The sequence below is a fragment of the Taeniopygia guttata genome, chromosome 37 (genome assembly GCF_048771995.1).
Source record: "Taeniopygia guttata chromosome 37, bTaeGut7.mat, whole genome shotgun sequence".
NCBI lineage: Eukaryota > Metazoa > Chordata > Aves > Passeriformes > Estrildidae > Taeniopygia > Taeniopygia guttata.
Genome location: NC_133062.1, coordinates 3,846,583 through 3,862,837, shown reverse-complemented (window position 1 = coordinate 3,862,837; position 16,255 = coordinate 3,846,583). Strand labels below are relative to the sequence as shown.

General features: G+C 54.1%; 1 protein-coding gene and 1 pseudogene across 1 annotated transcript; one reads left to right on the top strand and one right to left on the bottom strand.

Annotated features, from left to right (window-relative positions):
* Positions 1-16,255, bottom strand: part of LOC116807532 (uncharacterized) — a 1,256,502-nt pseudogene that overhangs the window by 633,037 nt on the left and 607,210 nt on the right.
* LOC140681567 (uncharacterized) lies at positions 6,563-8,203 on the top strand. Its single transcript, XM_072921500.1, has one exon. It carries the CDS (start codon positions 6,598-6,600, stop codon positions 7,756-7,758), a length of 1,161 nt encoding a protein of 386 aa, XP_072777601.1. The 5' UTR covers positions 6,563-6,597; the 3' UTR covers positions 7,759-8,203.

Here is a 16,255-nt window from a genome sequence, read left to right as displayed (position 1 = left end):
ATCCCAATATCCCAGCTCTGGCTATCCCAATATCCAGGCTCTGGCTATCCCAATATCCCAGCTCTGGCTATCCCAATATCCCAGCTCTGGCTATCCCAATATCCCAGTTCTGGCTATCCCAATATCCCAGCTCTGGCTATCCCAATATCCCAGCTCTGGCTATCCCAATATCCCAGCTCTGGCTGTCCCAATATCCCAGCTCAGCTCCCGCCCCCATCCCCGGTGTCTGTGCCTCCATCCGGCCCCGCTCGCTGCCGCAGCACTCGCAGAGGGTCCCGTCCACGTCCCCCACAATCAAGGACTGGGGGACTCCTGGGCCAGGCTCTGACAGCGCCACTTCCAGGAGCTGCAGGGAGTGGAGAACTGGGGGGACACAGAGATTTGGGGGAGCTGAGGGGGCTGAGAGTGAGAGTTTGGGGTTCCAGGGGGTCCACAGGCCAAGGAAAGGGGGGACATGAAGAGCTGGCAGAGCTGGGAAGGAGGTTCAGGGGCTGAGAGCCAAGGAAAGGGGGTGCAGGGACTGGGAGAGCTGGGATGGGGTGTCCAGGGAATCCTGTGCCCAGGAAAGGGGGTGCCAGGGCTCCTGAGTGTAAGGAAAGGAGGAGCTGGGAAAGGCAGGAATGGGGGCCCAGGGGTCCCAGGTCAGGGAAAAGGGTGGGGCTGGGGGTTGGGAGAGGTGTGGGATGGGAACAGGTTGTGTTGGTGCCGGATAAGGGGGTGCAGGGGGGTCTCAGTGCCGGGCAAAGGGGTAAAAGGGTGTCTTGGTTCCCAAGAATGGGGGTGCAGGGGGGTCTCAGGGTCGCGGAAATGGGGGGGCAGGGATGGGGAGGTAGAAGGGAGTTCCAGGCATCCTTGAGCCCAGGAAAGGGGAGTCCAGGGTTTCCCAAAAAGGGGTACCAGGGTGGGGACACCCGGGGTGTTTGGCAAGGGGGAGTTCAGAGGGTCTCTGGCTTTGCACAAAGGTGGGGCTGGGGGCTGGGAAAGGCAGCAATGGGGGTCCAAGGTGTTCCAAGGCATTCCAGGATCAGGCACACGGGAAATCTAGAGGCTGGGAGCAGGGAAAAGGGGAGCAGGGGGCCCTGATGTCCGGAAATGGGGGATTCAGGGGGGTCCCTGTGCAGGATAAGGGGAGCAGGGGGGGTCCCGGTGCCGGCAATGCCGATTCAGGGTCCCGGTGCCGGGGTCCCACTCCCCCCTCGCCCGCCAGGAGCGCCCCCAGCCCCAGCGCTGGAGCCACCGCGCTGCTCCTCCTCACTCCCAGTATGATCCCAGTAGGATCAGTCACCCAGGAGCTGCTTCCAGTATGATCCCAGTACAGCCCAGTCACTCCTGGCATCCCCCCACCCCTCTCTGCGTTCCGACCTGTCCCGGCTCCATCCCCGCCCCTCCCGCGGCTGCGGGGAGGAGGAGGAGGAGGGAGGAAGAGGCGGAGCGGCAGCGGGAGCAGCAGGAGGAGAGGGGAGGATGAACCGCGGGGCTCCGGCTCTGCCTGAACTCGCAGCACCCCGGGAGCATCGCCCCCATCCCGCAGGTGCCCGGGCAGGGGGAGCTGGCCCCAAATATCCCGGGGCTCCCTGGGTTTGGGGTTTTTGGGGGGATGTTTGGAGCTGGCGGGGCTCCAAGGCCGAGCCGCAGCTGCCCTCGAGGGGACATCGGGGGTCCCCGGGAGGTGTTTTTGGGGGGTCCCGGTGCGGGTGGCGGCAGAGCCCCGGCGGGGCCGGGGGGATGCGGGTCCCCCCGCGGTGCGGGTTGGGCTTCCCGGCCGGGCCCTCCGAGCTCTGCCGGGGCCGCGTGGGGACCGCGCGGGAGCGGCGGGAGCGGCGGGGGGACCCCGGATTTGGGGAGCCCCGGGAGAGCCGCGGCTTCCCTGGGCGGGAGCGCAGAGAGAGGAGAGCCCCAGGAGCCCCAGCGGGGACCCCGAGAGGGGGGACCCCTGGCAGTGCCGGCACCCGGCAATGGGGGGTGCTGGGGCTGGAGGGGCGGCATGGCCGGGAAAGGGGTTCGGGGGTACCGGGGCCGCCAGGGGCTGCTCCCAGCAGGTGCCCAGTTCCTACCCCTGTGTGCTTCCAGTTTCCTGGGCACTCCCAGGATGAGCCCAGTCAGTCCCAGTATCACCCTGGTCACTTCCCCTCACTCCCTGCAGGATCCCTGTTTCTCCCAGTATGAGCCCAGTCATTCTCAGTCATTCCCCATTATGACGCTATTTGCCCCCAGCAAGTCCCAGTTGCTCCCACTTTTCTCCAGTGTGTTCCCACTTCTCCCAGTTGCTCCTAGTATAGTCCCAGTCACTCCCAGTATGATCCCAATATGAGTCCAGTAGGATCCCAGTCTGCCCCAGCAGGGCCCCAGTCACTCACACTTGCCCCCAGCATGGTCCCAGTTGCCCCCAGCACATTCCCAGTGGCTCCCAGTGTGGTCCCAGTCACCACCTGCATGTTCTTAGGTACTCCCAGTACATCCCAGTTGCCTGGAACATTCTCAGAGTCTTTGCCAGGCACTCCCAGTTACCTCAGCATGGTTCAGCTGCCCCCAGTTTTATCCCAGTCACTGCCAGTACATCCCAGTTGTCACCTGCATGACTCCTGTCATTCCCAGTTGCTCCCAGTTGCTCTCAGTGTGTGTGCATTTGGCTCCCAGCATGGGCCTGGAAGCTCCCAGTAACCCCCAGTCAGGGTCCCTTGGCACCCCCTGTAATCCCAGTATGATCCCAGTCACTCCCAGTATGATGCCAGTGCCCCCCAGTGTGATCCCAGCTGCTCCCTGTCAATGCCGACATGACCCCAGTAACCACCAGTATGATCCCTATGACTCCCAGTCTCTCCCAGTATATCCCAGTCACTCCCAGCATACTCCCAGTCCCTCCCACTTCCTCCCAGTTACTTTCAGCATGATTCCAGTTGTTCACAGCCACTCCCAGTCAATCCCAATATGATTCCTGTCACCCTCCATGGACCTGGCTCCTCCCAGTCTCACCCAGCATGGACCCGGCTGCTCCCACTGTGATCCCAGTATGATCCCAGTTGCTGCCAGAATAGTTGCAGTTGTTCCCAGTTCCTCCCAGTATGATCCCAGGTGTCCCTAGAATAGTCCCAGTCCCACTCAGCATGGTCCCACTCACTCCCAGCTGTCCCCAGCATGGTCCCAGCTGTTCCCAGTGTGGTTTCAGTCCCCCCAGTATGGTCACAGACACTCCCAGTATATTCCAGTTGGCCCAGTAAGGTTCTGGTGACCTCAGAATGATCACAGTCTTTCCCAGTTACTCCCAGTTGCCTCCAGCATGATCTCAGTTTCTGGCAGTTGCCCAAAGTGTGGTCCCAGTCGCTCCCAGTATGAACCCAGTTTCCCCATTTGTGGTCTCAGTCCCCTCAGCACGGTTCCAGTACCTTCCAGTTGGTCCCAGTTGCTTCCAATGTGTCCAGATTTTCCTCCCAACATGGGCCCAGTAGCTCCCAGTGACCCCCAGCCAGGATCCATTCACACCTGCTGGAATCCCAGTGGCTCCCAGGATGATCCCAGCTGCACCCAGTCCCCCCCAGTATGGTTCCAGTCACTCCCAGTATGATTCCAGCCCTGCCCAGAATGACTCCCTGTCACTCCCAGGGTGGGCCCAGTTGCTCCCAGTCACCTCCAGCATGGTTCCAGTCCCAGCCAGCACACTTCCAGTCATTCCCAGTATGATGCCAGCCAGTTCCAGTAGGATCCCAGTATGAATCCAGCACGAGCACAGCTGCTCCCATTATCATCCACTGTGGTTCCAGTTGTTCCCATTTACCCCCACTGTGGTTTCAGTCTCTCCCAGTGTATCCCAGTTGCTCCCACCATGTTCCCAGTCACTCCAGTTGTCCTCAATTGCTTCCAGCCTGATCCCAGTTGCTCCAAGTAAGATCCAGTAGGATCCCAGTTGCCCCCAGCATGCTTTCGGTTGCTTCCTGTTCTCCCCAGTGTGATCCCAGTTGCCCCCAGTTGTCCCTTGTATCAACCCCATCACTCCCCATATGATCCCAGTTGCTCCCAGCATGGTCCCAGTCATGCCCAGTTGTCCCCGGTGTAGACCCACTCACTTCCACTCGCTCTCAGTTCTACCCAGCATGGTCCCCGTTGTTCCCAGTGTGTTCCCAGTCACCCCAGTAAGGTTACAGACATCCCCAGTAAATCCCAGTTGCCTTCAGCATCTCTGTGGTCATTCCCAGACACTCCCAGTGATCCCAGTAAGGTGCTTGTTATCCCAGTATGATCTCAGTCATGCCCAGTATGTCCCAGTTGTCTCCAGCCTGCATCCAGTCATTCCCAATTCCTCCAGTTTGCTTGCAGCATGATCCCAATTTTTCTCAGTTGCTCCCAGTAGCCCAAAGTGGGATCCCAGTTGCTCCCTTTCATCACCAGTATGAGCCCAGTAACCTCCAGTATGATCCTTGTCACATGCCAGCACTCCCAGTATGGTCCCAGTATAATCCCAATAACTTCCAATCACCACAGTATGGTCCCAGTTGCCTCCAGCTACATCAACCCAGTCAATCCCAGTATGATGCCATTTGCTCCCAGAGTGCTCCAAGTTGCTCCCAGTCACCCCCAGTACAGGGATGCTGTGCATGGTGTGTTCCCAGTCACTCTCAGACACTCCCAGTATTAGTCCAGTCCCTCCCACTATGATCCAGAGATGACGCCAGTGTGCTCCCAGTCAGTGCCAATATGAACCAGTTGTGCTCCACACGGTTCCAGTTGCCCCTTTCACCCTCACTGTCCCTCCCAGTCTCTCACAGTGTCTCCCAGTTCCTTCCAGCATATTCCCACTCACTCCCAGTTCCTTCCAGCGCGATCCCATTTGCTCACAACTGCTCCCCATCAGCCTCAGTGTCGTGGCACTCACTGCCAGTATGATCCCAGTCACCTCCAGCATGATCCCAGTATAAGCCCAGTCGTTTCCAGTCATCCCCAGCAGGCACCCAGTGACTCCCAGTTCCTCCCAGTTGCTCCTAGCATGATCCCAGTTGCTCACAGCTGCTCCCAGTCACGCTCATCAGGCTCCCAGTCACTCCCAGTATATCCCATTTGCCCCCAGCATGGTCTCAGTTGGCCCCCATAGGCTCCTACTCTGTGTCAGTATGATCCCAGTACGATCCCAGTCTCCCTCGGTGTGACTGCAGTCTGCCCTGGCATGGGCCCAGCTGCTCCCAGTATGATTCCAGTACAATCCCAGTACAAACCAGTCCTTCCCAGTGCTGCCACTCCTGGCATCCCCGAGCCCTCTGTGCGTTCCCCCTTCCTGATCTCCTGAGAGGAGCCCCAAGGGCCAGCAGTGCCCAGGCAGGGTCCCCAGGCAGCCCCAGTTTGGATGTGCAGTCCCCAGTTTCCCCAGTTTGCCTCTCCTTTGGCCTGGGCCGGGCTCCCCCCTGGAACAGCGGCTGGGAGCAGCCGAGAGCCCCGCGCTGCCCATCCCGACCTGTCCCGGCTCCATCCCCGCTCCTGCCGCGGGCTGCCGGGGCTGCGGGAACGGAACCGAGGGTGTCACTGCTCCTGGTGGAGGAGGAGGAGGGAGGGAAGGGCAGGGATGAAGGAGGAGCGGGAGGTGGGGATGGGGAGGAGGAGGAGGAATGGGTATAGAAGGGGAGGGATGGAAGAGGAGGAGGAGGTGGGGATAGCGAGGGGCAGGAGGAGGAGGAGGAGGGGGGATGGAAGGGAAGGGATAAAGGAGGACAGGCAGGAGGGGACGGGACACAGGAGGAGGAGGAGGAGCGATGGAAGATGAGGGATGAGGGAGCAGAAGGCGGTGGGGTTAGAGAGCAGGAGGAGGGGAAAGAAGGGCAGGGAGAGAAGGGCAGGGATGGAGGAGGAGCGGGAGGTGGGCTTAGGGAGGAGGAGGAGGAGGGGGGATGGAAGAGGAGGGGCGTCAGGAAGAGGAAGAGGAGGTTTAAAGGGGGATGGAGCAGAGCAGAGAGAAGCGCGCGGTCAGCCCTGTCTGAATTCGCAGCCCCCACCTGTGGGATCATCGCCCCCCATCCCGCAGGTGAGCGGGGAGGGGGAGCTCGGGCCAGGTCTCCTGGGGGGTGCCTGGGTTGGGTTTTTTGGGGAGATGTTTGGAGAAGGAAGAACTGCGAAGCTGAGCGGAAAAGTCCCCTTGGGGGGATTCCTTGGAGCCCCGGCAGCCCAGAGCAGGGAAGAAGGGGAGAAGGGAGCCCGGAAGCCCAAACAGCCCCGGCACCCCTGAATGGGGAGAGCCAGGAGGGGGGAGCTTTTGGGATTGCTGGGACTCCTGGCAGCCTGGGGAGGGCGGGCAGCGAGGAGAAGGAGGACCCCCAATCCAAGCGTGACCCCAGCAGCTGGGACAGGGGGGAGCCCCGAACAGCAAAGGGGAGGGAGCAGGGACGGGGAACTCCTGGGAGGCTTTTTCAGGGCTGGATCTCGGTGTTAGGGAGGTTTTTATGGAGCCCAGGTGGCCAGGGACTTCTAGAGATGGACTGGGACAGAGGGAGCTTCCAACTCAACGTGCTCATCCCTTGTTTTCCCCAAACCAGGATTTCCCATTTCCAGCCCCTGGGAGACTGCGAGGAAGAGGAAGAACCTCTCCTTGTCCTTCCTCCCCCAGGGCAGGAGCTGAGGATGGAGAGCAGGGAGGACAAATCCCCGCGGCAGAACCTGGTGGAAGAGGCCGTTTTGAGTGGCTCCACAGCACAGGAACCGGACGGGGAGGAAAAGCCCCGGAGATCCCGCACGAGGAGGGGCTGCAAACGCAGATCGCGGGGATCTGAGGGGGAAAGACCCACCCTGGGCCGGGGAGGCGGCCGGAGATGGAGCCAGAGCTCGGAGCTGGGGGTCCCTGAGCAGCTCCATGATGGGGAGAAGCCCCACAAGTGCTCGGAGTGTGGGAAGAGCTTCACGTGGAGATCCGAGCTGATTCTGCACCAGAGGACCCACAGTGGGGAGAGGCCCTACGAGTGTGGGGACTGTGGGAAGAGCTTCAGCCGGAGCTCCAACCTGATCAGGCACCAGAGGATCCACACTGGGGAACAGCCCTACCAGTGTTCCAAGTGTGGGAAGAGGTTTCAGACCAGCTCGGATCTCCTCTGGCACTATCAGCTTCACACAGAGGAGAGGCCTTTCTGCTGCCCCGACTGCGGGAAGGGATTCAGGCAGAACTCCCACCTCACCAGGCACCGGCGCATCCACACTGGGGAGAGGCCCTACGAGTGTGGGGAGTGTGGGAAGAGCTTCACCTACAGCTACATCCTGATCAGGCACCAGAGGACCCACACTGCGGAGAGACCCTACGAGTGTTCCAAGTGTGGGAAGAGGTTTCAGACCAGCTCCTGTCTCCTCCGGCACTATCGGATTCACAGGGAGGAGAGGCCCTTCTGCTGCCCCGATTGCGGGAAGGGATTCAGGCAGAACTCCACCCTCATCCAGCATCGCCGCATCCACACTGAGGAGAGGCCCTACGAGTGTGGGGAGTGTGGGAAGAGCTTCAGCCAGAGCTCCAGCCTGATCAAGCACCAGACGACCCACACTGGGGAGAGGCCCTACGAGTGTTCTGAGTGTGGGAAGAGGTTTCAGACCACCTCCCATCTCCTCCTGCACTATCCGGTTCATACAGAGGAGAGGCCCTTCTGCTGCTCCGACTGTGGGAAGGGATTCAGGGAGAACTCCCACCTCCTCAGGCACCAGCGCATCCACTCTGGGGAGAGGCCCTACGAGTGTCCCCGGTGTGGGAAGAGATTCTCACAGAGCTCTATCTTGACCCGACACCAACGGAGGCACCGGTAAGGGAAGCCCTGCGAGTGCCCCGAGTGCGAGAAGAGCTAAACTCCATCCCCCACTGGAGGACCCACATTGGGCACAGCCCTGGTGACCTACATTCCCTGTCATCCATGTTGGGAACACACCTGGCTGCTTCTCCTTTCATGTTGACCTTCATTTTTTTCTCTTCTCAATCTCTCTGCACTCTAAAAGCCAAGAGGGATCAATCTTTCACCTCAAACCCACTCACATCCCACTGAAAACAACTGAATTTTAACACATAAAGGCTCAATCCCTCTTCAAATTGTTTGTTCCCACCTCAAAAAAACCAACCCACACCAAACTCACTCGATTTCACAGCTGCCAGGGTGAGATGGGTTTGGGAGGAGACTGGGAGAAGTGGGATCCCAATTTGGAGAGGTGGGATGGGGACTGTGTGGGGCTGGGTGGCTGGGATGTATTTGATAGCAAATAAAACTTTCAGACTTAGTGATTTCTTTGCTGTTTATCTCCAGTCTGTGGCAGTTCTGTTTTTCAGGGCACCACCTTCTCAGCTGATTTTGTTTGTGTCCTCCTTTCCCTCCCACCTCTCTTTGCCTGCTCTGTTTCTCTCTCCGTGTCTCCCTTGAGCCAGGGACCTCCAAAGACCCTCCCCCAACTTAATTTCCTCAGGGACCACCAAAGATCCTTCCCTGATTTAATTGAATCCTCCTCTAATTTAATTGCCCCCTCTGCCCCCAATGACCCACCCCTGATTTTTTAATTATTTTATTTCCCAATTATTATTTTATTTCTTAGTTCAGGAGCTGAAGTTATGGAGGCCAGCAGTGAAATGTCTCTGTAGCATTTTGCTCCACTTGGCTTTCAGCCACTTCGCAAGAGCTTTGCCTTCGAGGGCAAAGGGAATGTCTTTTCCTGGCTGGGAGCTGAAATTCCAGACCTCTGGAATATGTGCAGGACCATATAGACTGGGATCAACCAGAGATTGGGATCAAATATGCACTGAGATCCTGTGGTCTAGGATCAACTAGGGACTGGGATCAATTAGGGACTGGGGCCCTACAGACTGGAATGAACTGAACTGGGATCAAATATGGACAAGGATCAAATATGGACTGGGATCCTATGGACTGGTATCAACAAGGGACTCGGATAAAATAGGGACTGGGATCCTACAGACTGGGATCAAATTGGGACTGAGATCATATGGACTTGGATCAACTAGAGACCTGGATCAGCTATGGACTGTGGTCAAATAGAGACTGGGATCAGATGTGGATTGGGATCCTATGGACTGGGATCAAATATAGACTGGGATAAAATTGGGACGGGGATCAGATATGGACTGGGATCCTATGGACTGGGATCAAATATAGTCTGGGATAAAATAGGGACTGGGATCAAATACAGACTGGGATCAAATAGGGACTGGGTTCAAATACGGACTGGGATCAAATATGGACTGGGATCAAATATAGTCTGGGATAAAACAGGGACTGGGATCAAATATGGACTGCGATCAAATATAGTCTGGGATAAAATAGGGACTGGGATCAAATACGGACTGGGATCAAATATAGTCTGGGATAAAATAGGGACTGGGATCAAATAGGGACAGGGAACAATTAGAGATTTGGATCAAATATGGAACTGGGATCCTATGGACTGGGACAAACTGGACTGGGATTATATGGAATTGAGATCCGATGGAACAGCATAAACTTTCTAACATGACGCATATAATATTCATTGTAACACTTGAGAAAAGCCAATTATAAATATGCATTTGTCACAATCTCTCCTCTTATTCTTTATAAATCATTTGGCTTGAGCAATATTTCTTATCCTCTTGCATTCTTTGGACTCTGTTGGTAATCAAATAAAACATGGGATTAAACAAAGAAGAATTATCAAAACACTTGTAACACATAAAAGGAAGAATCCTAATTTCTTCCACCATCCCATTCTCAATACATTACCCCACCTGTTAGTTTTTAACATTATTTTCCCTTTGGTTGTTTTTGGACTGATACCAGGGTCATAATTTTTTTCTGATATCCTTTGTTTATTCCAGGATGACGCCCTCATTGCCATCTATTTTCAACAATCTGTACACCCCATTCTTTAGCCAATAAATAGTGTAAAGCCAACCTATTTTAATACACTGCAGTTATAGTTTGGCTTTGCTGACTCAATATTAATTCCAGTGCCTGAGCAGCTTTGTTTGTTATCTCCTCTATAACTGCTTGGAGTCCTATAGTACGATGCAGTATATAATTTGGGGTTAATACAGAGCTAGCCTGCTATGCTTGTTTTACCTTTTTTTTTTTTTTTTTTTTACTAATGGTCTCTTTACCGAATCTTGGACTATATGTCTAAGATCAAATGTAAAACAAATCCATCTCTCTCGTTTTGGACATTCCATGCCCCAAGTATTACTACTTTTTCCCAAGTTCCTTGTAATCCAATATTTTTCCCCATGTTGCCTGCAGGTACTCAGTTTGGGTGGGTCTGTGGCTGTTGACATGGGTGTGTAACAAAAAGGAACTTTGGTTCCTTTCCGTGTAATACTTTCTGTAGCATTTGGGACACGATCTTGCTGGTATCTCAGAAGGGAAAAGACAACAAATGAGAGACAGAAACAGGAATGACAGAGGTCTGGCATGGCTTATACCCCCACCTCCCCTGCCTGTGGGGTTGCTTCCCACAGCAGGTATGTGTGATCTTCTCGGTGGTGAGTACAGTGCTCACTCCAGGCTTGCCCTCTGTTTCCCTTGTCACTCCTTTTTACTCATTTTTTTAGGCAAGTCCTTTTCAACACTCCTTAACTGTGGCTTCCCACCATTCCTCAGGTATCTCTCACTCAACAGGCACTAATAATCCACCCACAAAACAAAGTTATTACTTCAGTTGTTTTGGGTTCTATCTGTATAGGGAATTGATTCAGTACTGATACCTCTTGCAACAAGAACATAGATTTTGTGAGCTACAACACCAATTATTCTCATAATTTAAACATTCACTTGTAACCCAGCTAGCGTGTCCAGTATTGGGATGAATCACATAAAGTATACAGTGTAGTACTGATGGCAGTTTCCCTTCTTCCCTGTACAAGCCACAGGCTGAGGCCAGGCTATAAGAACTCTTTGACTGAAACACTCCCGATCCTCCTGTTTGAAGTGGCAGTGTTCCTCTGCCAAGGAGGTGTCGGAGGCGTCTCAGGGTTTATTCAGGCAGGGCTTAGAACCAGTGATGCAAGCTTTGCCTTATTTCTCAGTGAGGTGTTATTCTTTGTACCTGCCTTGGATCATTTGGGTCTTCCCAAACCATTACCACCCAGTCCTGGTTGGAAGTCAATTTGGTATCACCCGGTTTAGATGTGATAGTCCATTCCTCAAGTTTCCTCACAAGTCCTTTGGTTTTGCTGGCATGAATTCACCCTCTTTCCGTGGTTTGGATTGCTGCTTCAGTGGTACCCGGAAAGGATTTCTTAATAGCACAGTGTTAAAAGAAAAACAATACTGCATTAACTTTTACCATTAGTTGTCTTTAAAACTTTCTGAGTTTAACTAAACTCTTTTTCTACAGCCACTTCTTCTTCTTGTATCCAGCTGTGTTAATAGCTGCAGAGACCAATTCTTCTTCCTGTGAGTTAAATAAAAAAGACCAGGCCAATTTTAACATGAGATGTATCACATCTCTTGCCTTTTACTTTTTGGGTAACATTTAACTGTTTTAGTCTTACAGACTTTAAGTCTTCAGAACAAAAGCCTTCTCTTCTTAACAACAGCAATCAGAAAGAAAAAAGAAATCTTGCTTAATACAATAAACCACTTTGTGAGAGTCACTATCTCTGCCTTGATCTTATCTCTACTGGTGGTCCTGTTCACAGCCTTGGGTTTAACTTTGTCCTTCCCCACTTCCCCCCCTCCTTGTTGTCACTCTGCCTAGCAGGAATGGGGGAGAACTTACAGATAGCTGTGGCTGAGGGGACCTTGGGGGTGTATTTCTCTCTCCCCTTCGCTCTCTTTCTCTCTCTCTCTCCCTTTCTCTCTCTTTCTCTTTCTTTTTCTCTCTTCACATTTCAGCAGCCACATTCACATATCAGTCCACTTTCTAACCTTAATCCTACATCCTGGAGAGGTGAGTCTGCCAATCACCTCTCCCCCCTTTTTCAACTTCCTTACAAAGTAAATTACTTTTGTTATGCGTGTTCTGCAGGCCTGTAATTCAGGGCACCCTCCACCAAGGCTACCAGCCACTCACAGCTGACAGTGCAAAAATAAAGACTTGGTTTGCTATCACAATTCTTCCATTTACAAGCTTGAAAATGTTGCAGGAACAAAGTAAACAACAACTTACTTCCAAAGTGACCCTGCCTGCACAAAAACAAATTTAAGGCAATGCTAGTTAGTGCAATGCAATTTGCAAGGAAGCCAAGGTTTGATTTGGGAAGGGCATCTGAGGACACAGAGCATGAGTTTTACAAATCTGTATTTTGAAGAGGGAATGGACAAAATATGAATAGAGTTGAGGGCAGGGGGAGGACAGCAAGTGAGGAATTTTTCTCTGCAATACTCTCTTTTCGACTGCCAGGAAACACTCTAACACTCTCTCCAAGGAGATAAAGAAAAGCTCATAAAAACCAATCTACATTACATATACTACCATTCATCTACATTTACTCACTTTTATTTTTCACTAACTCTCACATACAACAAGAAGATACTTTTTACTTTCAAACAGTCTACATTACTTATCTACACCCTGAGTGCTGTTGGAATGTTAATCCCTCAACCCAGCAGGTTTGAATCCTGGATGCTCTTGGGCACTCTTATCCCTCAATCCGGCACTCCACGGGGTTCCTCTTCTTCCTAAGATCCAGTCCCAGTTTCTCTAGGAGGGATTCTCTCTTTTTTTATCACTGGCTTGGTCTCTTTACTGGCCGTTTTTCACATGAAAAAGACGAAAAGCAGCATGAGAGACTACAGCAATCACTTGGCAAGTCTGGGATACCCAGCAGCTTCTGTCACACACATTCATTCCCCCCTTATCCGCCCCATCCCAACAAATACTCACCTATCCTTTGTCCTTGGGTCTTGGTTCTTCGAGTACACTTTAGTCTTGGGGCTAATTACTGTGGTTTTAGGGAATGCTTTCCCTTTTCTTTGTTTTATTGTCTCCTTTTGCCCATAGATCATAACCTGTGTCTGGTCACACACCAGGGGAACAGAGCGAGGCTGCCTAAATAGGGCAGGACCCGTCTTCCTCACCCTGACTCTCCAAGGCCCCGGCAGAGAGGTGTTAAAAACCATCCTTTGCTACCATAATTGTGAAAAACGCCAATCACTTGGCTGTTAAATTTTAAATAATAATAACATGGTTATTAAAATAGTAATACAATTAGAGTAATAAAAATTTAGAGTTAGGACAATTACAAGACAATAAAAAGCAAAGAATTAAGGATGTCCAGATGCTCTTGGGCACTTAAGCCACAACAAGCATACCTTGTGAACAAAGGAATCACCCCTAAAACTGCACTATTGCATATTCATATATCCTTCATGGTTATGCATACATTCTATTTAAAACAAGAAACTCTGTCTGTTATATGCCAACTATTTCCTTTAATCCCCATGGCCTCTTCGAGTCTGAGCAAGGCCTGAAGAAATTAGCTTCTTCTGACAAGAAAACCATAAATTCCTCTTCTTTGGAAGATTTGGGTGTTCTGTGATGGTTATGTCAAAGCGAGTATGTCATTCCTTAAAAGAAAACCCAGATACATAGTTTCTATTTTAACTACTAAAGCTTCAATTTAACTACACAACTACATTTACAGTACTATTAAAATGTTAATACAGCACTACTATTCAAACTAACATATGTGCATTTTTCACCTTGGGCGTCTGGTGGAGTATCCCCGGAAAGTGCCCATCTCTGCAGGGAGACACGTTTTTTCAATTGTAAATTAGGTCTTTCTTTCTCTGTCATCTGTGGTTTCCAGTCTTTCCCGGCTGGGTCTTCAGGTCATTTAAAACTTTAAGAATCTTTTTCTACTAGCACAACTGACTTCATGTATATTTTACATAATCACGAATTATTCCATAATTTATATTACAATGGGGCTGCACAGATCCCCCTGCAGGTCCATGGGGATGCAGAGATCCCCCTGCAGGTCCATGGGGATGCAGAGATCCCCCTGTAGCTCCATGGGGATGCAGAGATCCCCCTGCAGGTCCGTGGGGATGCAAAGATCCACCTGCAGGTCCGTGGGGATGCAGAGATCCCCCTGCGGGTCCATGGGGATGCAGAGATCCCCCTGCAGGTCCGTGGGGATGCAAAGATCCACCTGCAGGTCCGTGGGGATGCAGAGATCCCCCTGCAGCTCCGTGGGGATGCAGAGATCCCCCTGCAGGTCCATGGGGATGCAGAGATCCCCCTGCAGCTCCGTGGGGATGCAGAGATCCCCCTGCAGCCCCTGGAGGAGCCAGGCTGGAGCTCGGGGATGCCTGAGAGGAGGCTGTGATCCCGTGGGCAGAGGGGCCCCGCTGGAGCAGCCTGGCCGGGCAGGACCGAGCCCGTGGCACAGTGACCCACGCTGCAGCACTTGGAGGGGGCTGTGCCCCAGGGCATGGACTCGGCTCGGAGAAGTTCCTGGAGAAGTCTCGGCTGGGAGAGAGCGCAGGGTGCAGCAGGGAACGACTCCTGTCCCTGAGCAGAGGGAGAAGCCGCGGGGGATGAGCTGAGCACGGCCCCATTCCCTGTCTCCTGCCCTGCCGGGGGAGGAGGTGCAGCTGGGAGCAGGGAGGCCTGGGGAAAGCTGCATTTAAGGCTCTGCACTGACTTCTCCTCATCCTGCTCTGAGTCTTTGGAGTTTTCTGCCAGAAATCTCTCCCCTCCCCCGCTCACCCACAGGGCTTTGGGCAGGTTTCCCTTTTTGGGGGAAATCAAAGCGAAGCACCAATGCACGAATGAGGGGCAGGAGAAGGGAGGCTCCCGGGCTTCCCGCAGAGCCGGAGGCACGGAAGGCGCAGGGCCGGGAAAGCCGTGGCGGGAGGTGCGGAGAAGTTTGTTTGTGTGGGCAGCTCAATCCCGCCTCGGGCCCGGGCCCGTCCCGGGGCTGTTGCTCATCTCCGGCTTTGCCCTCACGCAGCGCGGGGGGCCCTGAGAGCGCGGGGCGAGTCTGGGCCGTGCGCAGAGCCCGCCCCCAGCTCGCTGCCATTGGCCGCTGGTGCCGTCAGTCGTGGTTGCGGCGCGCTGATTGGTGGGAGCGGGACGCAGCACGGCCCCGGCGGCGGGCTGAGGGCGGCCGTGGGCGGGCAGCGGCGCCATTGGCGCCGGGAGCGTCTGTGCGGGCCCGGGAGCGGCGGCAGCGGCCGGAGCGCGGTGAGGCGGCGTCGGCGGAGCTCGGAGGCGGCCCCGGCGCAGGTGGGAGCCGCGCTGGGTTCTGCGGGGGCTCGGGGCTGGCTGCGGGCGGAGGGGGCGGCAGGGGGCTGCGGCGGGTCGGTGGTGCCGTGTCCGGCCCGTGCTGGCCCCGGGCTGAGGGCGCGGCGGGAGCGGCTGCCCGCGGTCTCCTTCCCGCCGGGGCCTGGGCAGGAGCCGCTGCCGGAGCAGCGCTGGCTCGGCCCGGCTGCTGTGGGTAGCACCGAGGGGGCTGCCCCGCGGCCGGGAGCGTGCGGGGAAATTCCCGTCGCCGGAGGTTTCTGTGGCCGGAGGAGAGCGAGGAGTCCTGTAAAAGTGACTTTATTGCCGAGCACGGGGAGAGGCCGTGGGGCATTTGCCGTGCGCTCTCTGCCATGGTTGTAGTCCGCAGCCTCCTTTTTATCCTCATTTTCCCGGCCGCATCTCCCTCTGCCTTTGCCCACGGGCTGAGGTCCTTGGAAGGTTCAGACTTCCCGATGCGCCTGCTGCCTGTCCTCGTTAATATGCACCCTCCTTTTGTATACCAGCCGATATTCATGGCTCTGTTAAGCCTTTGTTCTCCTGGAAGTTCGGGAATTTAGTGGGACTTTGAGAAATTGTTTGGCTCAATTTGTGAAATTTATTGGAACTGATGGTTTTCCCCCGTTACTTCCTTATCTACAAGTGCCTGGCTCTCTCTCCAGGCAGATTCACTCCTTGACTCTGTTTTGTTCTTCCCGGGTCCTCTTTGGTTTTGGGATTATTCTCGGTGCCCTCATTCCCTGTCCTTTTGTAGCCGTTTGTGGATCAGGAGGCCTGGCTGCCACCTGCATCCCCTGGCTCAGCTGCTGGATGAGCTGCACTGCCAAGGTGTGGAGCATGGTAAAAAGATGAGAGTTGCTGCGGCACAGAAGAGGAGAAGCAGCATTCGTTTAACCCCTGGTGTGCCGGGGAGCCACGAAATCATGTCCCATTCCCGTCCTTCCCATGTATGGACCAATACATAAACTGCTCTCCTTTTTCCTTTGTTATCTTTTTCAGCACTTTTCCTTTGTCATCTCTTTGCCCACAGCAGTTTGAGCCATTTGGTTTGGCACAAACTCCCTTTTTTTCTGCTCACAGA